Source organism: Calypte anna, chromosome 1, assembly GCF_003957555.1.
Source record: "Calypte anna isolate BGI_N300 chromosome 1, bCalAnn1_v1.p, whole genome shotgun sequence".
NCBI classification, from domain to species: Eukaryota; Metazoa; Chordata; class Aves; order Apodiformes; family Trochilidae; genus Calypte; species Calypte anna.
The window spans coordinates 58,667,794-58,694,363 of record NC_044244.1 but is presented as its reverse complement, the minus strand read 5'-3'; the positions used below and the strand labels follow the sequence as shown (position 1 = coordinate 58,694,363).

The 26,570-nt window shown below is 38.2% G+C and overlaps 1 protein-coding gene across 1 annotated transcript in view; it reads left to right on the top strand.

Moving 5' to 3' along the window:
- Positions 1 to 26,570, top strand: part of BRAF (B-Raf proto-oncogene, serine/threonine kinase) — an 83,241-nt gene that overhangs the window by 10,102 nt on the left and 46,569 nt on the right. Inside the window, exons 2-3 of the mRNA XM_030451457.1 lie at positions 4,325 to 4,426; positions 14,950 to 15,213. Coding sequence (XP_030307317.1) covers positions 4,325 to 4,426; positions 14,950 to 15,213 — 366 coding nt within the window. The remainder of the gene's footprint in view (positions 1 to 4,324; positions 4,427 to 14,949; positions 15,214 to 26,570) is intronic.

Below are 26,570 nucleotides of genomic sequence, written 5' to 3'. Positions count from 1 at the left end.
TTGGTTCTGTAAGGAAGAAGCCTGATGGGGCTGATTAGAATAGTATCGGATCGGTATTGATGATTTTGCCCCCTTATAAAAATGTTTCCAAATAAAATAATTTTTTTCTAAATTACCTAGTTCATTCTACCAAAGTATTCTTCATCATCACCAAGTGTGATAATCTAAATGCAGGACATACTGTGCCTGGACAAGTAACTCTCACGTCTTCTAACAAATGTGACTCATAGAGGTTAGAGTTGGGGTGTGCTGTGAGATTGAAAACTGATGCCAAGTGCAAAAAGTGTGAAAGGTAGTTTTCTTAGTGCTGTCCCAGGCACTGCCTATATTGACACGTAGCAAAGGATGTGAAAATAATTTTGTGGCTTACAGCCTTGTGGTTGTGGAGCTACAGTCTTCCCTGAATAGAATGGATTTAGGCTTCTACTGTATCTGACTTGCCTCTGGCTCAAACTAGGTCATCTTTATTACATTGCAAGGGAGTGCTTATTTGCAAAATTAATGTGCAATTATCCATAATAGGCAGATACAAGTTTATATTCAAGTATATCTGGAATATTTCCAGTGTTATGGCTGCCTGTGTCCATTTTAGCCTGTATCAGCTTCCTCACGTCGGAAGCACTAATAGTAGAATCAAATCTAATCTCTTATGTTAGAGAATAGCTTTAACCTAATGCTGCCAGATAAGACAAAAAAGTTTTGATGCTTCTTTCAGAAATATAATAAAGTTATCCAAGCTCTAAAGGATTCATTACCTTTTTTGTGGAACAGCAACGAAGTTGTGTATCTTGCCTGATCACACTGCTTCATATGGGAAGGGCTTGGACTCGCATGTAGACAGTACTGTGTGCACTGCAGATTTACTTCAGAATACATTCAGATTTCTAGCAACCATCTCTTACTTTTTGTATTTCTACAAGATATTTGGCAGTTACGGCTTTATGGTTTCCTAGAGGTGTGAAGTTTGGTAAGGAGTGCTTATAAGAGTAGCAAAAAATAGGTTGTCTTTTACTTTCAGACTAGCATTTTTACTTTACTTCTAGAGAAAGTGTTAATAAAGCATGGATGAAGGGATTACTCTGAGAATTCAAGGAAGGAATTCTATGAGCGTGTATGCTTTTAGCTTGAAGAACTTGGTTTTATTCTGTTGTCTGGGAACAAGCTCTTTCTGGTCCAGAACTGTTTGCTAGAAGGGTTTTGTATTTCATGTTTTCATTATCTTGGTTGTTAGGTAGTTCTTGGTTGCTGTTCTGAAATGTATGTGCTTATGGGAAATGAGAAGCTTACTAGAGTCCTTGGCAATTTTTATCCACTCTTTTTATTTGGACAGTCCTAATAAACCTGTGCATCTCTAAATGCTACTAAGTAAATCAGGTGACTTAATTCTTAACTTAGTGTTTCAGATTTTTTTCCACAGAGATTATAGGGATGAGTCTTGGCTCAAATCTGTCAGGCTGGGCTGGCTCATGTGATGCAAACTTATCTGAGATAACTTACTCATGAGATAACTTAGCATGCAGGTTTGAGAGGGGAAAACACAGGCTGAAGGTGCTGGCTCTGCTGGCTGTGTAACTGCAAAAGGTTTGGTTTATTTTTTGTGAGGCAGAAGCTGTGGGTGCTGTGGGGTGTCAAAGCAGAGACTCGAAACCTGCATGAGGTCACTTGCACAGAGCACCACTTCCCAATTCCAGTTAGGAAAAGGCTTGAGTTCCTGCACTTGAATTGAAGTAGTCACAGATCCTGCTTAGCAGGATGCAGTATGCCTGCTCTGGAGTTGATTCTTCAGGAACCAGCTGGTTAAGGGATGCTTTGGACCACAAAAAAGAACAACCTATCTATAAGCATATTCACTAATACAGGAAGCCAGAAGGTGAGTTTTATATAAGTAAAAATATGTAGAAGTTGCTTCTTGAAGGGATATTGTGAAGTTTGGAAATTTGCCACAGCATGTATGTTCTTAAGCCTGCTTGATTAGGGAAAGAACATGATAGTATTAGATAGTGAAAGTTTTTTCAGTTTGACAGAAGGCTTTTGGTGGGTATGGCACATGAAAAAGGTTTTTCATTTCTGTGAGCAACAACCAACAATTTGTTGCTATAGTTGACTTTGATAAATTTCCTTTGGCCTTCAGCAAACTTTTAACTGTGTGAATAGCCTTTCTAAAATGATAGAAATCCATATTAAGTTTTCTTTTAAGATTTACTTGTGGAAAGGCTCTTAGTTTAGTGCACAGATGTATAGTAGGAAATTCAGAGCACCATTTTCATCTTGTTTGAACAACGTTGTCTTCCACTAGGCTTTCACTTCAGCTTCTTCAGGTGAAGGCATTTTTTTGCCCTAGCCTGGCAGCTGACAGTATGATGACAATTTTTTTATTTAAATTTTCTTCATTAGTCACTCAGGTTTTGCTCACGTCATGATATTAACTTAGCAGTGCTGAGTATTTCTGCTCTCATTAGTGGCTGTTTGATTTGCTTGCCAACATGCCCTAAATAATATGCTTCTGTTTTGCATATATTAGTGTTGCTCACTTGTATTTGTTATTCTATACCTTTACTTTAAGAAAAGAGAGATGCAAGGTTGTGGTTATGGCACAAAATAGAAAATAACATATAAGCAAGGAAGTTATTCATTATCAATCTTCAAAAAAAGTATTTGGAAACTCATCTGATAGCAGTTTGTTTTGGTGAGGCCACACCTGGAGTGCTGTGTCCACTTACAAGATCCCCAGTGCAACAGGGACATGGACATACTGGAGGGACTCTGGTAAGGGTCCACCATGATTTAGTGAGTGAAAGGAAGACAGAGCCAGACTCTGGTGGTGCCCAGTGACAGGACCGGGGGCCATGGGCACAAACAAACATCAGGAAGCACTTTGATAATTTGTGGGTGCCCAGGTGCTGGCACAGGTTGCACAGGGAGGCTGTGTAGTCTCCATCCTTGGAGATACACAGAATCCATCTGGACGTGGTCCTGGGCAACCTAGTTGAGCAAGAAGCTGGACAGGATGGCCTTCAGGGGTCTCTTCCAATCTCAACCCTTCTGCAGTTCTGGCTTACTTTGTCAGTGAAGCATCTTCCCTCTCTACTTCCCACTGCCAGGCATTTAAGTATAGGAAGTTGTTGATACTGATTGTGGTACAGTGCAGGCTGAGGAATACCTTCTGGTGGATAGAATTGCCAGAATGAGCAAATAATAGAAGCTGCATTAAGTACTAATGAAACTTGTTTCTGAAGGTAATCCATAGATTACAGAAAATTCTTGGCAAACTAAGAAATACGTAGACCAGCATGTTACCAGTGAAATTCCTAAACTCATGAATGTGTTAATTGAAACAGTGTTGATTCAAGCTTGTTTTTTTCAGCAACCATAAAACTAGCTCTTGCTATCTTGGGAAAAAAACAGCAAAATACAGAAATCCTTCTCTTTGGTGCTGATTGGTTTCAGCAAGGCAAACTTACTGCAGGTTGAGAAGCAAGCTGACTTCCACAGTTGCCCCAAGGGATTTTGCAAACACTTGAGTAGCACTCTTTGTTTGCGGTCCTCTTACTCCCAGTAGTTTGGGTTGTGTGTTCCTGAGCAAACCTTTTGCTGGAGTGTAGCTTCTTGATGAAATCTTTGTTCTAAAAGTTGGGCTATAAGTGAATTAATTATTAGTTTACATTAGGAAACTATTGGCAATAACTGATGTATAGAACTAGGAGGGGTAAATAAGGCGATGTGCAAAATGTGAGTTCTGTGTTTTAAGAGTTTTTGTTTCTTTGTGAACATCTCAAGTAATGTTGCAGAACTTGTTTTGATCTAGTTTGGTTTGTGTCCAAGAGAAGGTAAGAAACCTTCGCCGGGTGTAGAAGTTAGAAGTGTATAAGGTAGGGTATAGGTGTTCTTTAAGATCAAGACATCCTATTCTCAGGCAAATAAAACATTAAGTCTAGATTTTGTGAATATTGTTTACACAGAATTCTTAAGGTCGGACAGAACTCCTTCACTAAACTTTGTAGTGCTGTAGAAATTATGTGTCAAAGTCTTGCAAGGCAATTACCTAATACGGTTTTGATAAAGAGCTTTTAAGAACACTTTATTTTTCATGTTTATTTAATGGTTCCTGAATTTTAAAACAAAATTCAGTTTTTCTCTGTTTATCTAAGAAGCAAGCTGTGTCTTACTGACAGTAGATGAACAGGCTAACTTTGTTCACTGTTTTACTGATAATTAAAATTTTATTATGGGTTTCTGTTATTAGATATCAAGAAAATGTAACTTTGTTTTAGAACAGATTCTGTAGCCTCCTTTTCATTATAAAAATTTTAATTATCTGTTTTAGGTGTGGAATATCAAACAGATGATTAAATTAACACAAGAACACATAGAGGCACTGCTAGACAAATTTGGAGGAGAGCATAACCCACCATCGATATATTTAGAGGTAAGTTTCCTTTCAAATGCATGTGATTAGATCAATGGTGTGTTACCTTAATCTCACCTGAAGCACATTAATGTTAAGGCTGTGAATACTTGTAGTGAAAGACAATATTCTGTATAAGAAGCTTAATACATTCCCTGGAGATAAAAAGGAACTGTAGGGGATTCCTGGTAGGCCTCAGTAGGGCAAGATTGGTGGCATGGTCTGATAGCTGTGTTGGTGCAATTGAAATTTAAAGCTTTCCTTCTAGGTGTGTGGGGGCAGAGGAGGAGGCAGATTGTATGTGTGTTACAGAAAGAGTCATGCTCTGTTGTAAATATTTACACATGAAAACATAAGACTAACATTGTCTTTAAAGCAGGTGACTTCACTTTTTTCTCTTTGAAAAATAATAATGTAGAATCCAAAAACTGTATTAGAAGACAGGAATGTCTTAAAGGAATACCTAAAATTTGAGGGTGGAGTAATATTTTTAAACTGTATTTAATTTGTAAACTAACTGCACATTCAATTTCTGTATTCTGTCAGCACTGCAGGTTCATAAAGTAACATTGACATAAGACCCTTTAGAGTATAAAAAAAAAAAAGGACTACATGCATAAATTGCATCTATTAGGAATTAAATGAATATGACTTGCTTCAAACTCTACCCTTTTCCTGGTTCTCTGAAGAACAGAAATAACTGGAGATTGACAAGAATTTTTGGTAGTCCCTTTAATTGTAAATGCTGCCTAAAGGCATGGGGTAATTAAAAGCAAAATTCTCATTATCTGAGCTACTTCTAGCTTTTATCTTCTTGTCAGAGCAGGGCAATAGCATGACTATACAAATGTTGACATAATGTCCTTAACAATTAAGGTCAAATGAGGCCCTCTGTAGTTGTTTTACTTATTGCTAATATGAAATGGGAGTATTGAATGAGTGCTAATGACTATTTTAACCACTCAGTACTATATAAATACACCTCTGTTTTCAAAGGGACTAGTTCATTTGCTATGTCTGGATTTAATATTGTCATGTGTATCATTTGATTGCGTATCAAATTGCAGTACTAATGAGCTTAATCTGTAATATGTTTGAATTTCAGTTAGTGAAACCATTCATTCATTACAGCCATTTGTCACTTGTTTGTATATAAATTAAAAGCAACATCTCTACATTGGAAGCTTTTTTGGTTGTTCTGTGGTTCGTTAATAGAGAAGAGGGCATTTGCAGTTGTAAATATGTACTAGGGAAATATTAGTGTAAAGGATTTGGTAAGTCTGGAATAGTTGTTGACTACAAACCATGAAGCTTAAAGCAGATTTGTGAGTTTGATGGTTCCATGTGCTGCTGAGATGAAACTTCATCTGGCTCATCAATAAGATAGGAAAGTCCTGCAAGATAGAGCAGGGTGGTCTGCTGCTGCAATGAGTTCTGCTGGATCATTAAGTGTCTCATGTGACAATTAGTGCTGGTATTGACTAGGGAGAAGTAAACCATTGGGAAAAAGGTGGAAGTGACTCAGATTCTGCTTTTTCAGTAACATTTTATCCTAAGAGATTGCAAGTCCTGTTGAAAGAGCCTACTGCCATTGAAATGGAAAGTGTTGCTTTTCCCAGCTCTTTGCTATGTGGGTTCTTCCCCTTCCTTTGTTTAGGCACTTGCAGCAGTGGTCATGGCTGAGCCACTTCTATTCACTTCACCTGGAAGGAAAATATTCCAGTTTGTTGGATTAGGTTGCCAGCCAGTTAGTAGATGGAACTTGGTCATGGTGAAGTTCAGTGAGCCCCAAAGGTTAGGGTTAGGGAAGGGGAAGAGCTTACAGGTCAGAATCAGTAGCCTTGAAAACTGGTTAAGAGAGGAGAGCAACTTTCTCTTTGCCATTAGATAAGATCATCCTCAGATGGACTGATTGAAGTGAATAGGATTAAATGCTGCAAACCTGTGATTTGTTCATTGTATAGATTTCCTGTGGTAGAGCTGAAGTGTGAGGAAAAGAAAAAGAAAATATATTACAGAGTACCTGATGCAGTCAGAAGCAAGATTACTGTGTCTGCCCTTAACTAATCATCTCAACCCAGCAGCAGTCATCCAATGCATTTCCCTTTCTGTGCATATACCACTTTTTTGGCTGCTTCTGCCTTGGTTTAGAACAGGGGATGCTTTCTATTGTCAGAATTTACTTCACAACAATTTATCCAAATCTAATCTGTCACTGCTAGAGCTAATGTTTGGAGTTCCTGTATCCTTCCACCTGTCAGGAAAAAGGGCCAGAACAAGCCTAGTTGCAGCATGAAAGGACAAAGTTCTGTGTAAAAAGCTCAAAATACAGTGTAGTAATGTGTCGAAGAACGTGTTTGCTTTTAGGAAATGCCAAGCTAAGAAAAGACAATACTCTTGATATGAACAAAACGAACAGGAGAGTGTGTTGAATACATGTGATTAGCTTCAGTGGCTCATCTGTCTGACATCAGTTAGAAATAACTCCCTCTCTACAGAGCTGCTGTGTGGTACTGGGCCTGTTGCTCTGTTCCTTACCTGAGCATCATCACTGATTCCTATTGAGCACCCTTCTTGCCCCTCAGGCTTTCACATCTAGTCTAAGTCTAGGTCTTGGCACTGTGGTCTGTGTATTATCTCCAAAGTGCTTGAACAGGAATGGAAGTGTAACTTTCACTTTGTCCATTGTCTCCTGATTTATATGTTTTGATAGTTTTGTTCATTTTTGGCTGTCAAGTTCAGTATTGCTGTGCTTTTCATGAGAATATGGATGGGCCGTTTTGCAAATCTATTATTTGGACTGTGTCACCCTTCCCTTTGCTTCCTTCCACTGCTCTGTCCTCATCTTTTATAAAATATGAGCAACTCTTAAGGAGTTGGGTAGATTGTGCCCATCTATCACCTCCTATCAGCAATCATGTCTTCTCTTAGCAAAAGTTGCAATTAACCAAAGCTAATTGCTAGATAAGTACCGGCAAATGAACACTTTTGCTTTCACTTTTATTGCCTTTCACTATTGTAAACATCTAGTTTGCTATTGTAATGCCTTCTGCAAAACCATGTTTTTTTATATAACTGTGAAAAGCTTGATAGCTATCTATTTTCTGTTGTATAGAGTTTTGATAAAATAGGATTTGATCAGTTCTTTTGTACTCCTGTCTGACTTTGTATCCTTTGTTCCTTATGCATCTTATGAACCGCTTACATTGACAGAGCTCAGAGCACCCAGCATGCTGAGTCCTGAACTATGTTGGAGCTGCCTCTGTAAAGTTGTGGTTGAACCTGGTGACAAAATTGCATCTTAATTAAAATTCAAATTCTAATTTTTAATTAAAATTAGGCAGGGGTTTGGGGAGTGGAAATGCACATAAGAAGACTGATGAACTGAACAAGAAAATTAATTCTGAAAATTAAGCACTTGAAGGATATACTAAAACTATTTATGCATTGACTATAAAACATACAACTCATTTTAAAAAAATAAATTCAAGCTCTAGTTTACAGTTGTTCAAGAAAATACAAGCAAACAAGCATTTGTTTCTGTGCTCATCAGTGTAAGAACACAAACCTTTTTTTGCAGCAGCAGACTTTTTTTCTCTTTAATTCTGAGAGGGGTTCAGTGTGGTTTATATAAAAAGAACTGTAAAACTGACAGCTGTTCTTGCAGCCACCAATTTCAGGATTCATCAACTGAGTAGTAAAGAATGCATTTCTTGAAATACTGTAAGTGATTGACTTATGTTGATACCAGGCTCAGTTTATTTCTGCAGGAGGGGGTACTCAGATACAGGGTTATCTGACTGCTTCAGTCCATTACTACTCAGTGAGGGTCTTAAAAAGGTGGTTGTAGAGCACAGAGAGTGGTGTCTGGGAGCCTTTGTGGGCTGTTCTGTTTGCAGCTGCCTAGGAGTGGAAAATGTAGCATGAAGCTGGAGGGCAGGGGGTATCTTGTCTCCCTCCTCTCAGGGCAGGAAATTAGGGTCTGAGGTAAGAGACCAAAGCTGCAGAGACATTTCTGGATAAATGTACAAGGAACAGCAGTAGGAAACAAAATTAACAGCAGAGCATTCGTCATTAACTACACAATTTTCTCCTAATTGTTATAATTAATAATAGTTTCAGGAATCTTAGGAGTGTTCTCTAATATGATTACAAGAAAAACTCTTCTGTTTTTTCTGACTGGAAAAAATAATGAATGCAGTAAACAATGATTGTATTAAAACCTAGAAAGGGCTTGTAGCTGAAGTTCTTCTTTAATTAATCCTAGTTCTTCTTCAATCCCCTGCCTGTGAGCTTGCATCTCAGGTCTACCAGACCTGTCAAATATTTGAAATAACTGCTTGGCTCAGTAGATCTAGAAATATAATTAATAGCATTTTCATTTTCTTCTGGAAAAGAGGCTGCTGGAGCTTCTCAGTAGGTTTTACCAACTTTTTGGAAGTACTGTATCACAGCTGAAACATCAATGATTTTTGTCTTCCCACATAATTTCTTAGTTCATTATATCTAGCCTTCAAGGGCTGTTTCCCAAAATACAGTTTGTGATTCACTGTGGAAAAAACCCTTTCCTGAAGCATTTGTCTTAGCATTGTAAATACTTGAAATCTTTACTGCAACAAAGTCCAGTGCTGTGGTACTGAAAACAGATGGACATTAGTTATCAGAAATAGTTAAAGTAGGCAGTTGTGTGTTCTTCTATAATCACCTTTTTTGTGTCTTTATCAACAAAGTACTGATGAAAATGATGACCTAAATTAAGGGAAAGGAGAATAAAGATCTGTGCATTTCAACTTAGTATTGGCAGCAACTGTTTTTTAGCAAACTGAAATGGGTTGTTGTAGTGAAATGAGGCAAACAGGTGCCACTAATTGCCAGGGAGTGAGCATGAGCTTGTCACACCCACCTGTGCCTAATTAGGGTGGGCCCCCACTGCGCATGAGCAGGACCAGGGGGCCAACCCTAATTAGGCACAGGTGAGCTTGACACAAGCTCATGCTCACTCCCTGGCAATTAGTGGCACCTGATTGCCTCATTTCACTACAGGTTGTAGAGATCCAGACTGGCCAAAAGCTGTCAGTTCAAACTTAGAGGGGAAAGATTGTATTTAAGTGACTTAATGAGATTTATTAGCCTTTGTAGACTCTTAATGGCTGTTCAGAGTGGCCTTACCTATTTAAAAATGTCCAAAATGCATTGTGTCCTTCTTGCCTTGTAGTTATGTGTACAGTATTATCTATGAACATTTCATCTGTCAGAACTTAATTGAAAAGTGTTAGCCCATTCACATGTAAAGAGTTCTTCATGTGGTGTGAATTTGCATCCTGGACCTGTAGGTTATTACAATTAACAGTCCCAAGAATAAGCTGCCTGGATTTTTGTTTTGGTTTGGGGGTGTTGTTTGGTTTTTTTATTATTATTTTTTATTCAAACTCTATGCAAAATAAAACAGTATATAATAGAATTCTATTATATAGGTAGAGTTATAGTGATATTAAAATAAGTCGTAAATTTTCAGCTTTCTAACTTTATCTCGAAGGAACCATCTTCCTTCCTACTCTTGGAACTTGGAAGTAGTTTAAAATGAGAATCATGAAGGTAGAGGTATGTTTGCCCTCAACTACTGGGATTATTTTTTTCCCCCTAGGTTTCTCTTTTCCTAGGCTATTCAACATGCTTTGTTCAGAGGCCTTGCTCTGAATTTTTATTCAGAGGCTGTTCAATTTCAGAAGAGTATTTAATTCCTTATTCCTTTGTATCCAAAGAATCTGTGCAGGAGGTCAAATTAATTAATTAAAGAAGATTACCTCTTTGATTTAAAGTTTGCTTAATGCAACAGGAGGCAGGTACAGACTGAAATGGATCTTGGTTCAGAATCTCAGGTTTTTTCAGAGAGTTGTGGGTTTCCAGGAAAATGCTGACTCTGACTCCGACTCCAACCACTCAGAAACATTGTAGCTCTCTGGGGAAGTTCAGATTAATTTTTAGGCTTTTAAATAATGTTAGGCTTCTAACAGATGCTGATCAAGTATGTTGGACCAAAACTGGACTGTCTAAAGTTAGACTAAGTACAGATTTAGATGTCTTACTAAATGAAGAAATCCTGACGTACAATACTGCCTATCTTCAGCTCCCATTTAACTTAGTGGGATTTGCATTTGATGAACAGCCTAAAAGGTCAGACATCTTTTAAATAGAAACACAATCTCAGTTTCAGAGACCAGGAAACTGTAGTTTAGGCTTTTAGGAGTCTGGCAATGTGTGTATATGACTTAAAATAGATTGAGAAGGGGAGAGAACATGATAAAATTAGTTGGTCTGCTTGTGTTTAGAGTAGGTTTCTAATAAGATGTGATAGGGGGCAGTGAGGAGAAACTGTATTTTGCTACTTGGTTTTGTCCCAGATTTTTAAAATATATCTATTTAATTTATTGCCTCTTCTTTACTTAGATGCTATTACTAGAATGTATAGCCTGGTTGTGGAGGGGAAAAAAAAACAAAAAACCAAGCAAGTTTCAAATATAATATATGTAATTTTAAAAAAAAACAACTTTTTTGTTTTTGAGAATATCTTTTATCATCTTGTCATCTGTTACCAGATCTGTGTAACATCCTGCAAATTTTGTAGACTTCTGAGGTCCTTTTCTTTTGTTTTTTTTTTGTCAGTAAATAAGTTGGGACTAAGTTACTTCTTAACTGCTGCTCCTGAGTGAGCCACAGTTGTATTATGAAAAGTATATACATTATATATAAACATGGCAACTTCTTATGCGTTAAATAGACTTGGCAGCTTTCCAGGTCTTTGTACATTTTACTTAGAAGCCTTCAGGAGGATTCTCACATGGGTGAGACTATATTTACTGATATACAATATAATTAAAATTAACTTTTTGTTCTTTTTTAGATAGCCACTGAGTTATGTGTAGCATGACAAGATGTGCCAATTCGAGTCAGCTTTGAAAATATGTATTTTTCCTTTAAATTTGTATACCATAAACTCACTCCTAAGTTGGGAGCCCTGTTGTGTTACAGCAAATACATTTTTTTGAGGATAATATAGGTTATTAGAGACAGTCTGTTTTTGGCAACTAATAAATGGGCTGGAGGAATTGAAGGACTGAAGTGTCACGACCACAAAAGCAGCACAGGAAGGAAGGTGAATGCAGCTTTGTGCACCTGGGGTGTGGATGCTGCCCACCAGTGCAGGCACCCGACTGAGAAGCAGCTCTGTAGGAAAAGGACCAGGGGGGCTTTGTCAGCATTAAGAGCTGTCAGGAACCCACCCCTCACCCTGGGCAGAAAGCTGCAGACTGGGCTGTGCTGCCGAGCACGTAGCCAGCACAAAGAGGGACTCAAATGCTCGCTCTTTGTGTTCAGGATGGAGAAGAGAAGGCTGAGGAGAAATCTGAAGGCTCTTGTGAGAAAGCAACTCTCAGATGTGCACTTCTCAGATGTGCACAGCAAAAGGGAAAGAGGCAACATCACAGATAGCATCAAATGAATTTCACGAGAGAAAATTCTTTATCATGAGTGGCTTTTGAGCCCTGGGACACATTGCCAGGGGTTGTGCAGTCTCCATCATTCAAGATGTTCAAAGCTTGCTTTGGCAAGGCCCTAAGCAAACAGATTAAACGCAAAAATTATCTCTGTGTTAAACAGAGGACCAGATGACTGGACCAGATGACTTCTAGGGATACCTTCCAACCTTTTTTTCTTTTCTTCTATATAAAGGTGAAAGCAAGATTAATTTTTCTTGAAGAACTTTACTCACTTCTTAATGTGAATACCTAAACTGAATGGGTTTCATTCTAGATTTTATAATTTTTCTTTCTGAAATACGTGTACAAACTTAATTTTAAATTTTTTGTTAGGAATCAAGCTTATAGTTGACCCAGAGGGCCTTGACTAACTTGGAGGTTTGTGTAGCTGCTGATGCCTGTCTGCCAGTGTGGATGTGCTGCTGCATGTCTCTTGTAGGCAGGCCAACTCTGCAGCATAATCTTTCTTTTACCTAGAAATACTTGCCATAGGTCAGCTTTGCTGTTGTAACACTCTTTCAATTAAACTCCATGGAGTAATTTTCTATTTTGACTTGGTGGTGTTGGCTGTGTAAGGTTCATGCATGCTAGACATCATCTGTCACCAGTGTCTCATCAGAATACTTAATCTTTGTGAAAACGAGCTTTTATTGTATCCCGTTTCTGCTGCAAGCACTGTTGCTCATATATATACTATATATATAATTATTATTTTAAGAGAAAAATGTATTTAAAGCCTACTGATGCATTTCTAGTTTCATGGTGTTTTATTATATGATCTTCTGCCTATGACATTGAGTAACAGTATAATACTTGAGCTTTTGTCTCCATAAATTAGAGAGCTTTTCATGCAGATTTTAATGGTTTGGAGCCCAAAGCCAGCAGCAACTCCCAGCTTTCCATGCTCATTGTTTATTCTCTTAAGATAAATCATTTGACTTTGGGTTTGCATTACTGACAGATGAAGCTGCCAGTGTAAACATTGTAGGATTGAGTATTTTAAAAGTTGCATGTAATTTTGTGAAGGAACTAAGCCCACAAGTATCCGGAAGCACTGTCATCTTGTATGTCTTCAAATAGTATTTTGCAATGTTCATGAGAAAAGGAAGTAAGTATTTAGAAAAGTACTGCTGAAATGGTAACAGTTTATGATTCCTACTTCTGTTTACTGAAAATAATTCTTGACACATGGAACTTTTACTGGAATTTACAGGACAAGTTGATGCTGAAAGTAGGAGAGACACATTTGTGTTACTGTACAGCAAAAAAATGCTATTTTTTATGATTGGGTAACCTTTCAATTGACTTTTGACAGTGGAATTTTGCTAGAGTGAAAATGTTTTAAGCTTCCAAGTTTGGGATCTGTTTGTGAAACATTAGACATACTCAGTTTTTTTTTTTTAAAGAAATACTAAGTAGCTCTTAGTTTGCTGCAATTTATGTCCATTGATTAAAAACAATACCCATAAAATTTAGAATTTCATTTTGTGCTATCTACCACTATTCTTTAAATGCTTTTCTCTTCTTAGTCCTCACTGTCAAACAATCATTCTCTTTGTTAACAATGTGGGGATGATGAAACAAATTTTGAACATAGGTCCATCCTGGCAGATGCTAAACCTTTATAAAAAGGGAGGGGCCAACCACTGGTGACCAGCCTGGGCTAGATAAACCCTATATGTACAATTCAGAGATGTATATACATAGTAAAATACGGTATTTGTGGCAACACTACTTGATGCTGATTATTTTTTCTCTTACTTTAATATATTTTTTCCATATATAGACTCTTCAGACCTTTTGATCAGTTCAGTTCTCCCATAATTGTAATTAACAACTCATGCACAAAAAACTTGTGGAAAGCAAACTTAAAAAGGAAAAAAAAATTTTCCTAACATAAACATCATTTATAGTACTGCAAATACATGCAGCTTGGCATAGATATTCCTGGACGCCTAAGTAGAATTTTCTTTTTCTACTGCTGAGTTGTTAGGTTTGTAAGGTCTTTGGTTTTTATTATCTGTAAAAGTCTAACAGATCCTTGGTTAACAATGACATGCTTATGTACCATGAAACATGCGTTCCTTAATTGATTCAGAGTTTAAAAATACTTTGTACTAACTTAAATGCTGAAGAAGTAATTCTGATAACTTGGATGCAGATAAAAATTTTCTTGTTATGAAGACCAAGTTGATGGCAACAAACATTGGGCAAAAATACATAATGATTATGTATTTCCGTTTTAGAGCTCAGCAATAATGTTTAGCTTTAGTACATTTAATGAAAAGTTACTGAGCAAATTTAATGTTATTCATGTTTTAGCTTTTTAATTTAAGAAACTTCATCAGTGTTTAATGAGGTTTTCCGTAAACTTGGTGGAATGTCGAGTTTATCTCATACTAATGTTAAATTCTTTCAAAGAATCACTTTTACATGTTTATGGATGACTTCATGAGGCAAACTTAGTTTTTTAAGTGAAACACAGTTTGGTTTTTTTGGTACTGTAGTATGAAAGGACAGTGTCAGACGTGAAAGATGATGAACAATGAGCTTGGGTTGTCAGATGCAGACTGTAAAAAGCAGATTTCAGCTTTCAATTATTCCATTAGATGTATTTAGCTGTCAATCCAAGAGAATGATAAATTTAGCTGTAGCACAGTAATTTGGCAGTGCAGCCAACAACATTTGCTAAAGGTTGATGTCTTTCTTAAAGTAGTTTTGTATTAGACTGGTTAGTGCTTTGAAACTCTGATTTATGGTTTCTTTGATCCCCTTATCCATTTAATATATTAAAAAATGAGTTGTTTGATTCAGAATGTATAATATAATGGATTGAAAGCCATTTCTTCTTTGTGTCCTACTGAAAAATTTGACCAGACCATTTTGTTCGTATTCCTGGGAAATTTAATGAGTTTAAAATGTCTTTTTCTTTCACGTCCAGTCTGGCTTTAGATTTTTGGCTTTGTCTGAGGCTGCTGCATCATTGTAACAGCTGCTCTTCCTTCACAGGCCTATGAAGAGTACACCAGCAAACTCGATGCTCTACAGCAGAGAGAACAGCAGTTACTGGAATCCATGGGGAATGGAACAGATTTCTCTGTGTCTAGCTCAGCTTCAACAGACACAGTAGCATCATCATCCTCCTCTAGCCTCTCTGTAGCACCTTCATCCCTTTCAGTTTATCAGAACCCTGCAGATATGTCACGGAATAACCCCAAGTCTCCACAGAAGCCTATTGTTAGAGTCTTCCTGCCCAACAAGCAAAGGACTGTGGTGAGTCAGTTGCTATTCACATACCTGTAATCTCAATATTTCCTGTATCTCTCTCCTTCTGTAAGCAAAAGTTAAATGAGGAGCTAAAAAAATACTTAGATGGAGGTCAGAGATGTGGCACGATGACCATTTGTGCTCTGCTGCACTCAGTTGTTTTGGTATGTTGAATATTTTCTCCAGGATTAACACAGATGTCCATTATAGCAGTAATCACAGAATACAAAACTTTCTGGAGTTTTTTTAATAATGAAGATACCTCCAGAAATATTTTCCTCAAATGAACTTTATTTGGATAAATAGTAATCTACAATTATCAATGGTTAGGAGTGGGTAGGAAGCTGTTTCTTATATTCTGCAAAATTATTGGTTGGTTTAATAGATTGAGGAAAGTATTTTTCATGTTGTCAAAGTTACTAGCAGCAGTGAATACTTAAGTGCAAAGGAGAGCTGTGCAGAATTGCTTGGGTTTGTTTTTTTTCTGTTTTTCCCACTCACTGTGGCAAGTGTTTCTTATTAGGACCCTGATGGTGTCAGGCCCTGTGTAGAGAACTGGCATGGGGAGGGTTGTAGTTGCTATTAGGAGGGATAGGAAGTGTTGCCAGCAAACTGATTTTAAAAAATGGTTTATCATTTTTTTACAATGTTACATTGATTCCTTGGAGTCATGGAAGAAGAGTTGACTTATTGGTGCCTATTTAATTGTCTATTACATATGGGATTTTTAGAGCTGCTAACTGAAGAGCCTTGAATGTGCTTTAGAAAATTGCAAATTGTGATACATGGAATCACTGACAAGCCATAGTCTAGGCTCTGTTTTGCCAAGTAGTGCATATTCCCTACTTAAAAGGGAAACTGTGGTTCCAGTGAAGGTGAGAAATGGACGGATAGCACAGGCACTGTCCATGCAAAACCAGTGGTTTTCTTAGCAGTCAGTCAGGTATTGGCTGTCACTGGATTGTGACTGTGGAAACTGGGTTGCTGGCAAAGAGAAGAAAACACATGCTGAGTAGTGCTGGGTATTGGGAATGTATCTTCTCTTCTCCCCTGCCACTTTGCTTCCATCTATCCCTCTCCCCACCCCACCGAACAAAAGAGATTGAAAGATTTAGAGTGGGAATAACAGATTAAAGGGCAGTTGCTTTTGCCTCATGCTTTTCTTAACATATTGCTTAATTGTTGAAGATATAGCTAAAGATTGTAAGTAGTATTTGGTTTTCACTCTAGAGAAATGGAGGTTTAATGTAAACTATGACCACTGTGCAGACATGCAGTGTTAAGTTGGGTGATTTTTCTGTCTGCCTGTGTGGTATGGCTGGGCACATAGTATTACCCACACTGCAAAATTTGGTAAGAAGGTACTGAGTTTTGGAAAGATTGTTTTGTTCATGTGTTCTGCCCTACCCTTCGTGGCTATAATAGCTGCACCCCATCTGATGGGGCTGTCCCACAAGTTGGTTTTGCTTCTGTCCCACAATGGGTCACAGTGTATCAGTTCCTGCATTGTTCTGTACATTTTCTTTTTTTTCTGTCCAATGTGATACCTTACCCTCTTCTCTAAGCTGTTTAGCATACGTCTACTCTTATTCTTTTCTCCTCATCTGCAATATTGCTCTTTGTTCCATCTCCTCTTTTTCACCTCTTGCTCAGTCCTTTTATCAGACGTGTGGTAAGGCTTTTCTCAAGTCTGAGCTGTTCTGCTTTTGAAGGAATCCTTTTATATAAAAAATAATAAATATGAAATAGACTACATCAGGCTTGTAGACAAGAATGAATGGTTTTTGGTCTTCCTGATTACAAGTTAGGAAAAAGAGGAAACTGAATTCCTATATGAACCAGGTGATACATTTTTGGGGCAGCACAGGTATGCTCAAAAACATATGTGAGTCTGTGCTTTCCTGGACTAGAATTTCTTCTCACTTTTAACCCTAAACTTTGGGTTTTTTGGTGACTGTTGTGATTCCTGTGGTATCAGCCATGTTTGTTAGGAGCTTGCGGGTTTCACCAGGGAGATTTAAGTTCAAGAGTGGCAGCTTGTCTGTTGCCATGCGTTGTCTAGGAGTTAACCTTCTAGCTTAAGGACCTGATGAGGGAACTGGAGCATTTAGTAGAAGTACACTGGCAGCCCAGTGGCGGGAGTTTTTTCCAGTGCTGAATCTAGATGCTCTTTCCTGGCTAGGGGAGGCAAACATGGTCTAATGTTTGGGTGTAGTCAGGGAGAGGCTATTGCTTCTGTATCTAGCTCTCTTCTGGAGTCTAAGCACCATTTTCCTCACCAGTGTAGCCCTCCAGCTTGTTTCCAGCTTGCTAAATGTGGGACACTATGAGCAAGAACTTCAGGAAAATCTGTAGTCTTTTGCTGTTGTAATGAGAGAGGGGAGAAAAAAAGTTGTGCCACCAAAAAAGTGGGAGACAGGCTAGTGCAGGGAAGGTGCAGGTCACTTTAATTTCAAATCTGTAGATGCACACATGAAGAAACAGAAAGATGCCCTGCAGATGTTGTGAGGCGTGATCTGCAAGTGTGGGATCACTGTCCAGAAGCTCAGGATTTAGCTTCATATGCTATATACAAGGTGGAGGTCAGCTGCAGTTCTGGTAGGAGAGACATGGTTTTGATTAAAGTTGTTATTCTAAGTAAGCACTTGGAAATATATACTCAGGCATGGTAAGAAGATACTGCAAATTAATGGTTCAGCTTTGGCTCAGGGACAGACATGGCATTGTTCTTCAGTTTTACACATTGCTTGGATCTAGGTATGTTACTGAGCTGAAGGGTTTTTTAATAGTAAATTATCTTTGTTTTAGAGGTGTGAAGCAGTACTTAGAGTAACTCAGGTTTTGGGTTGCTGGTCTTGAAGCTGAAGTTCATTTCTCTGAAACCTGAAACAGTGTCCATGTTACTGAGACAGTCAGAAATTTCTTCTATGGTGATACTTACTGCAGTTACTCTATTTTCAATATTTATTGATCCTACAAGTAGTCTCTTGAAAAATTAGGAAGTTCCAGAAGCAATCCTGGTTCAGAAGGAATTGCAGCTTACCAGGCTGTTTTAACTTTAAGTAGTCAGATAGCAAGCTACCATCTAGCAGCTTTCAGTTAATATTTATATGACTTGCTTTAGGAAACTTCCTTTGTACTCTCAATGGATAGAGAAGCGATGCATCTGTCTTAGACTTCCTTCATTACCTTTGGCTTTAAAAACTGAACTCTGTTGGTGTCTCACTTGTGCCCATCAACTGAGCTATTTGCTTGTGTAGCCATGACAGTAGTATATGGTTTTCAGGTGTACAGGATAGCTTCAGACAAGGTAGGTTGAAGTAGGAAGGAAATTCTTTGTGAAAATATATGATACCTACTATGAGCTTTTCCCCTCCACCCCACCCCACAAGTCTCCATTCCATGTGTAGGTTAAAGTAAAGATAAAATGTGTCCTACGACCAAACATGTAGAGATGCTCTGAAAGTTGTGGTGTTGCAATGAGCTTCCCCCCACCCCAGCCTTAACTGCTTTCAGGTAATGTCTGCTTCTGGAAGAAATGTCTTCTGATATCACAACAGTGCTTTCAGTCTCTACCTCCAGCCACAGACACAGTTCAGGAGGGGAGAGCACTTGTCAGATACTAGGGAGTCTTTTTTTATTTTTATTGGGGAATGCAATGACAGTTCTTTGAATTACTTTAAATTAAAGCGACTGGAATTAAGTTGGTGATGGAGAACCAATTCTTATTAACTTTGATCATACTGTGAAGCAGTCTCAAGTACTACAGCAACCTTCTGCTGATTGTTTAGTGCTGTTAAAAATGCAGGAAATGGGGGTGGAGGGAGATGCTTACATTTTTTACTTGCCTTGTTACTTGAGAGTTGTCTGCATATTTTGCTTATTAGTAGTATTGTTTGTGTGTAGGATCAAGCAAATACATCTGTTTGAGTTGGCTCCAATTTGAAATACAATGTGAGGAAACGGATGGAGTAGAAGAAATGAGACTATAATAAGAGTGATTTTGGTAGATAGGTAGTGTAGCTGATGCAAAGCTTCTTTGTATGTGCCATGGTGAAGCAGTGTTGGATAAAGTTTTTTCTGATTTAGGAAAAGATGTGTAGGTGCTTCCTTGAAAGCCAAGTCAGTATGTGGCAGAGCCTGATGATGATGACGATCAGTTAGCAGTTGAAGTCAGCATATTGATGCAGCCAACAACAGCAGAGTTGGAACTTAATGTCTGTTGAAGTCAAACCCAAGTAGCTGGCTTGGTTTCTTTGAGGGGAATCCACAAGAGTGTCAGAAATAGAAAATTGTTTTCCTCTTCAGTCAGCCTGAGAAGGGATGAAGTGAAGTCTTCTCTGAACAGCCTCCTAAAAAAAAAACAGATTGTTTGCTGTTCTCAGGAGAGGAAAAAAAATTATTTATCCCCTATAGTGCAGAGAGGTAAATGTCTGAAATAATCTACCTGACATCATCAGTTGTTTTGAAAACAAATTGATGAGACTTATCCAAACTGGGAGAGAGAATTTAGGGGAAAATCAGTTTGAAGTTTGTTTGGGTTAGGAATATAAATGGCTGTGGCGAGGGTAGTAGCGAAACCATTAATTAAGGAAGAGCTTTTGGGTGGGAGAGGGAGGTAAGAACTTAAGCCCAGAGCTGGTTGCTAGAAGTTTGAGATACTGTGTTATGTGCTGAGACTTAGTTTTGGTGGAAGGGAGGTAGTCTTGCCACAGGAAGTAGATGATTGTGTGTGCGTAAAATCACAAGTTACATTTACCAGAGAGACTTCAAAGAGAATGCATGAGAGAACACAGCCTTGTAGAATGGGTAGGTAATTGCATGGTGGGCTAGCATTTTTTTCCCAAATTATATGACTGGAGGTGTAAGCAAGGAGAAGGAAAAGAAACAGAAGAGATTCATACAAAATTAATGCAAGGAGACACACAGCTGGTTGTTGAGGAGCGTTAGTAATTCAGGGAGAAAGAGGATTAACAAATGATCAGAGGTATTGGAAGAAGTCATTAAAAATCTCAATAGGGTAGCTTCAGTTCAATGTAAGAGGCAGAAGACAGTGAAAAAGTTTTAAATTAATTGAAAAGGAGGAGTTCCAGGCAATGAACATAAAGAGCTGTCTGACTATAAAGATTACAGGATTATGGTATTTGCATATGGGACAGGATTATTGGGTGATTGCTTCTAGTTGTGTGATTTATTTCTTTTTATTATTATTATTTGTGGGTTTGGGGCAGGAGAGTTTTTTTGAGCACCTGGGTGTATCTCTGGAAGTGCCAATTTTAAACTGGTAGGCTTGGGATAAGGAAAAAAAGCATTCCCAATTGCAAAGGCTATTGCAGTTTTTTCCTTTAACTGTAGGAGTTGACAACACAGTTAAAATTATCTAGGAATTTCAAATGTTGGGTGGCTTGCTTACTGTAGACCTTAGGACATTAGACTTCTTAGGCAGGTTTCCTGTGGCACATCTTTGCTCCTGGTGCCTTGCAGGATAATGTTCCAAGATCTTGGATTGAATAAATATTTTGTGGACGTATCTGGAGTGAATTTCTGTCGCAATGGAAGAGTACAAGAACAAGGAAGGCATGGATGGTATTTTCCCTTAGATGTCTTCAAATTTGAACTTTTGGCACTCAGGAATTTTATGAGTTGAAATGCTTTATATAGAGTAGCCCTCCATCCAGCCTCCATTGAACCAAGACTATGGATACTATAAGTTTGTGTCCTGTGGTAAGGAATTCCATGGGCGTGATCATATATGGTGTGAATAATTGTATTCCATGTTGGTCTTTAAATCTGCCACATGCTATCTCTTTATATTTTAAACTGGAGGAAATAAAAGCTTCTGAGAAATGCCATTTAATACAAGGCATGGTACAACAACAAATGGCCAAAACTACTGATAGGAACAATAGTAGAAGTTTTGTGGTTTTGTAGTGAAGTCTAACAGGAAAGAAGAGAATGGAGTGGGGGTGCTCTTAGCTGAAGTTCTTCATGAATAACATCATATACCTTGCCCATTGGCAGCCCTGAGTTTTGATTACTCAAGGAACCTCTTCCAACTTGCAATGTGGGGAGAAGCAGCCTGAAACCATGTGAGCAATCCCGAATGCTGATATGTTGGAACATGCAAAGTGAGGAAAAAATTGGTGTTCAGGTATAAGAATTGATGGACAGTTGAAAGGCATTGGGTAGTGCTCTTCATCTGCATATAACCTGTTTCTGTCTGCCACATGCTGCTGGTTTCTAGGGGAAGATGTTTGCTTCATATTCTCTGACTACCTTGGTTTATTTGGTTGTAAAGGTTGTAGGGAGTCCTTGGTGCTCTGCTCATTGAATTTACAGGGAGTCCTTGCTCACCTGCTTGCTTTCTGTAAGCATGAGCAAGGAGTGGCTTTGGTCATTTTGAAATTCAGTTCTGTCTGTAGTGGTCTTAGTGACAGTGCTGCTTCTGCTTTAGGAAAGCTTGGCAACCTTCAAGTACATCAGGTCCCTGCAGATTCTGGAGAGAATCAAATCATGATGTGTTTTCAACCCCGTGAAGTCTAAAAACTTCCATGGCAACTTCTAAACCAAAAGTACTCATTTCATAAAAAAGAAATTTCCCTTTGTTCGGTGTCCAACTGTGAAAGATTGTGTGTTTAGTTTTTCCTTGTTTTGCCCTTTTTAAGTTTAAGAGTAATTAGAGGTAATTTGTGTTAAACACAGCATAAATTTGGGCCAGTCATGTTCTTTTCCACTTTATTATGTATTGGTATGCTTCATAAAAATGTCATATGTCTGTACATCTTAGAAAGTTCATGAAAGCTCTCCAGATGCAAATGTGAGACTGAGTTTTAAAAGGGAGAATTTCTATTTTTAAGACTTCAACTAAACAGGATTATGAATGCTGTGGATAAGGACAACCCTTATTTTGGGTTTCTCTTGTCACACCTTGGTTAATTAGTACATCTGCCTTTTAATTATAGAAGCAATCATGTGGTCTCTGCAGTCATGTAGAGTGGAAGAATCAGATATTTTTGCCTTGCCTAAATTCTTAGCATAAATTAATTCATCATGCATGCACAACAGGGCTCCTTCAAATATTCTGGTTTTAAACCTGCTACTTGATTAATTTCTTTTGACTTAAGATTTGCATCTTACTTTCTGGAGTTTATGCTGTGAGTTTGTGCCTCAAGCCTACCAAGTAGTAAGCACAGGATTTCTATAGAGCTGTTCTACCTGTTTCACCTGTCAAGTGTAAGGCAAATACAGAGAAGAGATGTTCAGGCAGCTGCATAAACTAGTTCCTTGCTTTTAATTACACACCTCGTTTAACACGATTAGGTTTTTCTAATCAAGAACAATTAAAAATTCCACAGAAATTGAGTTTATTTTTAGCCTGTGCCAATTGCAGCTTGCTGAATCTCTCAGAATGTTTTGGAATTGTATGCATCATATGAACAGACTGGTAGAATGAAGTAAATGGTAGAGCTTACTTTCAAGTAAATTTTACTTGATCCATTTTTATTTTTTTAAATATTTGGATTGACTGGGAGAACTGTCGGCCTACCCATCCTGCAGCTGAAAGGCAAAAATCAAATAAGAGACTAAATAACCCACTTTCCTTGGGAAGGAGTTTAACCACGGAAGACCTCTTCTAGGCTGTAAATAAGCAAACTAAATGTTCTCATATCACAAGGTTGTGCCATGAAACAGACTTCACAGCTACCATGAGTAAGCCTTCCTGCTAGGAAAGCCTGAAGAATGTGTCTTGGGGAGGTGTTCAGTGCAGCAGAGTGGGCAGTGGTGCTACAGGAGGTGATAGCAGGCTCTGCCTTAAGTGGAGGTAATTTTCTTCACAGCACCCTGGTAGTGCAGTGGTTTAGGCTGGTGACCAAAATCTTGCTGGTAACGCAGCATTAGCTGTTGCTGAGCAGTGCGTGTGTGGAGTGAAGGCCTTCCCTCTTTCTCTCCACTTCTCCCAGTGAGTAGGCTGAGGAGGGGCACAGTGGGGACATCTGACCCCAAGTGACCCAAGGGATATTCCATGCTATGTAATATCATCCCCTGCAATAAGACAAGGAGGAGTTTTTCTGAAGGTGTATTGCTCAGGGACTGGCTGCACATCAGTCTGGTAGTGAGTGGTTGCTTCTGCATTGCTAGAAAACTTTTTTTTTTTCCCCTTATTAAATTGTCTTAATCTCGGTCTATGAGTTTTCTTGCTTTTGTCTTTCCAGTTTCCTTCCCCCATCTCACTAAGCATGAAGTGAGCAATCAGATGAGTGGTGCCAGGGTTAACCACCGTGCAAGCTAAGCTTAATGTTGGGTAAAATCAAAGTGGTGTGTGTTAAAAGGAGAACAATTTAATCTACTTCAGTTTTATTGACACACAGTCTTAGATTGTCAAACAAAATATTAAAAACTTGGCCATTATAAAATCAGTGCCCTGTGATCTGGACTTCCTGGTGAAACACTGATCACTGCTTTTTACAGGTATTCCTCAAGTAAGGAGATCTTAGTCATTTGTTTTTTGTTTGGTTGGTTTTTTTACCTTAAGAGATGGGAAGCCTGTCTATAGAAAGGAATGGATGATAGAGGAAACTGCTGTTTGGGGTGTGTTTTCTTTACCTCCTGATATGCTAGGCAGGCACTCCATGAAATGGCATGCAAGTCACAAATCTGAAAATAATGGGAAGAAATATTGTAGTTGCATGTCTGGTAAGTTGTACTTAAATTCATGGCTTCTCGTGCTGCTTAAGTAAACTAACCAACCAAAGCTTTATTACTTGTAGAGAATGTGTATACTACCTGGTGATTAAAATACCCATTTATTATAGGATCAGTTGCAACAGTTTAGAGAGGGATATGATTTCTTACCCCTCTGTAGTACAGTTTCTTGTCCCCCTCTCCCCGCCTTTAAAGCACTTGGAGTGTGATTGTGTGAGACAGAATACTATGCAAGTGGATGCTGGATCTGACCTGTTAGAAAGATTTATTTAAACTATTTCCTAACTTAAATTTCTAATGTGTTTGAATTTTTGTTTGGAGAGCGTCGAGATTACTTTTTTTGTCACCCTAACTAAAATTTTAAGATGGTCATCCCACTGTCTGCTGTCCCCTTATGAATGATCAGTGCTCTTCTGAACACAGTTTGGGAATTAGCGGTCCCACAAAAGCTTGAAAAATGGTAGTGTAGAGGCTGCTGTTCACTAGACACAGCAGCTTTGGTCCAGTGTGGGTTAGTGATGGTATATTCCTGAGCATATATTTCTATATTGACATAAATCAGTCCATTCTACAAATGAGTGCCCATTAATAGTGTTGGAGGTATGTGTAGGTGCTGGTAACCAATGTCTTTGCAAGTTAAATGCATTTGATGGAAAGGAAGTAGCTTTATAAATTGGGTAAATTCAGTTCACCTTCCCTTGGAAACAAGATTTAATGCAGTGGAATTGTCCCCCATTTGTCTTAGTAAGATACTTCATTAAGAATGTATATTCTTAAATGCTGCTTTGTCCTGGAATTTGTTCAGAGCTTCATGCCCAGAAATCCAGAAAAAACATGTTATTCATTTTATAGAGGATGTGATGTTCAGTATCATCTTACATCTCTGCCACAGAGAAGTTTGATTTTATCTGTCAGTGCTGTAAATGTGACTGATTTGGTTAAACATTTGTTTTCCATACTTAGAATGAGAAACTAAATGTGGATCTCGTGTTTGGATTTTTACAAGAAACCCTAAATATGTCAGAAGGCAAAACTAGTTATTTAGCAAAAAGATAGCTTAGCTCATTTCTCTCTCTACATGTTGGATTCTGTGACAATATTGCTGGAATTTTTTAGTCATATAGACACCAGGGAGGAAAAAAGCCAGATCTTTCAAGGTGTATGTGTTGGGGTAGATAAATCAGTACTTTGATATTTTAAAATCCATACTACTTAGGATATTCTTGCTATTGTACCTAGTACTCTGTTTAACTGTTCAGGATTTTTTTGAAGCTCTAAGGTATGTTACACATACCTTACATACATATATTACACTTCTGGGTAGCAAGTTAGGCTGAACAAAAAACAGAACTAGCTAACTAGGTTTTAGAAAGGTAATACTAGATATTAAGAGCTGACTGACACCAACTTTCAGAGAACACCTTTTGCATTGATTTTTGAAGTGCTGCCCAGTCTTTTCAGTCTCTTTATTGCTATAAAATATGGGAAACTGCACTGGTGTAAGGAAGCATTTTTAACTTACTGAGACTATGCCAGCTTCTGCTCTGATGTTAGAAAAGTGATGTAAGAGTTATTTAGGGATGTAGCCCTAAATTTCTCACTGAATCAGGAATGACCTGATTTAGAGAAATAAATTATTTATTATGTATTCCTTAAAAGCTTGTGGCTACAGTACTAAACATATATCACTGTTATGAATACTTCTTTTCTGTAGAAATAGTTTACATGAGTAAAAGAAATAAGTGCTGTAATTCTAGTTAAACTGTCCAGATAGTGATACTCTGCTTTGAGAATTTTTGGAATCTGGAATAATTATCATTAGTTTCCTTGGGACTTCACATTTGCAAAGCTGAGCATGAGTGATCTTCTGGAATCACCCCTTGTTCTGCATAGTAGTTACTTGCAAGTAAGTTACTTTCTCTGATATTAAGTACACACTTAACACACCTGTATTGACAGCTTCTCTACTTTTCCTTAGTATTTTATAGCCCATTTTCTCCTACGTTTTTTGCTTTTCAAAAATGGCTGAAATAACTTTCAGATTGTTATAAAAATCTAAACCTTTTCTCTGCAAATCTTAGGTATATAAGTATCTTAAACCCTTAGCAAGTAACATTGTGTCAATCACACCACACAGCTTGGTGTTGTCAGCAAAGTTGCTGAGAGTGTACTCATTCCCACCATCCCTGTTACCAACGAAGATGTTAAGCAGCACTGGTCCCACTACCAACCCTTTAGGAGTGCCACTCATCACTGGTCCCCATTTGGACATCAAGCTGTTGACCACAACTCTTGAGTGAGACCATCCAGCCAATTCCTTATGCACCAAGAGGTCCATCTGTTGAATCCATGTATTTCCAATTTAGAAATCAGGATGTCATGTGGTACAACGTCTAATGAATTGCACGATCCCAGGTAGATGGCATCACTTGCTCTCCCCTTGTCCACTGACACTGTGACCCCATTATAAAAGGCTACCAAGTTTGTCAGATACCTTTGGTAAAGCCGTGTTGGTTACCACCAACTGCTCCCACGTGTTCCATGTGCTTTATAGCCTTCAGGAGGATCTGCTGATCTTGCCAGGCATTTTTTTGTTCCAGTGAAATGCCAGCTTTGTTCAGTTTACATGATTACAGTCATAAGAGCGTATGTTCTCAAGT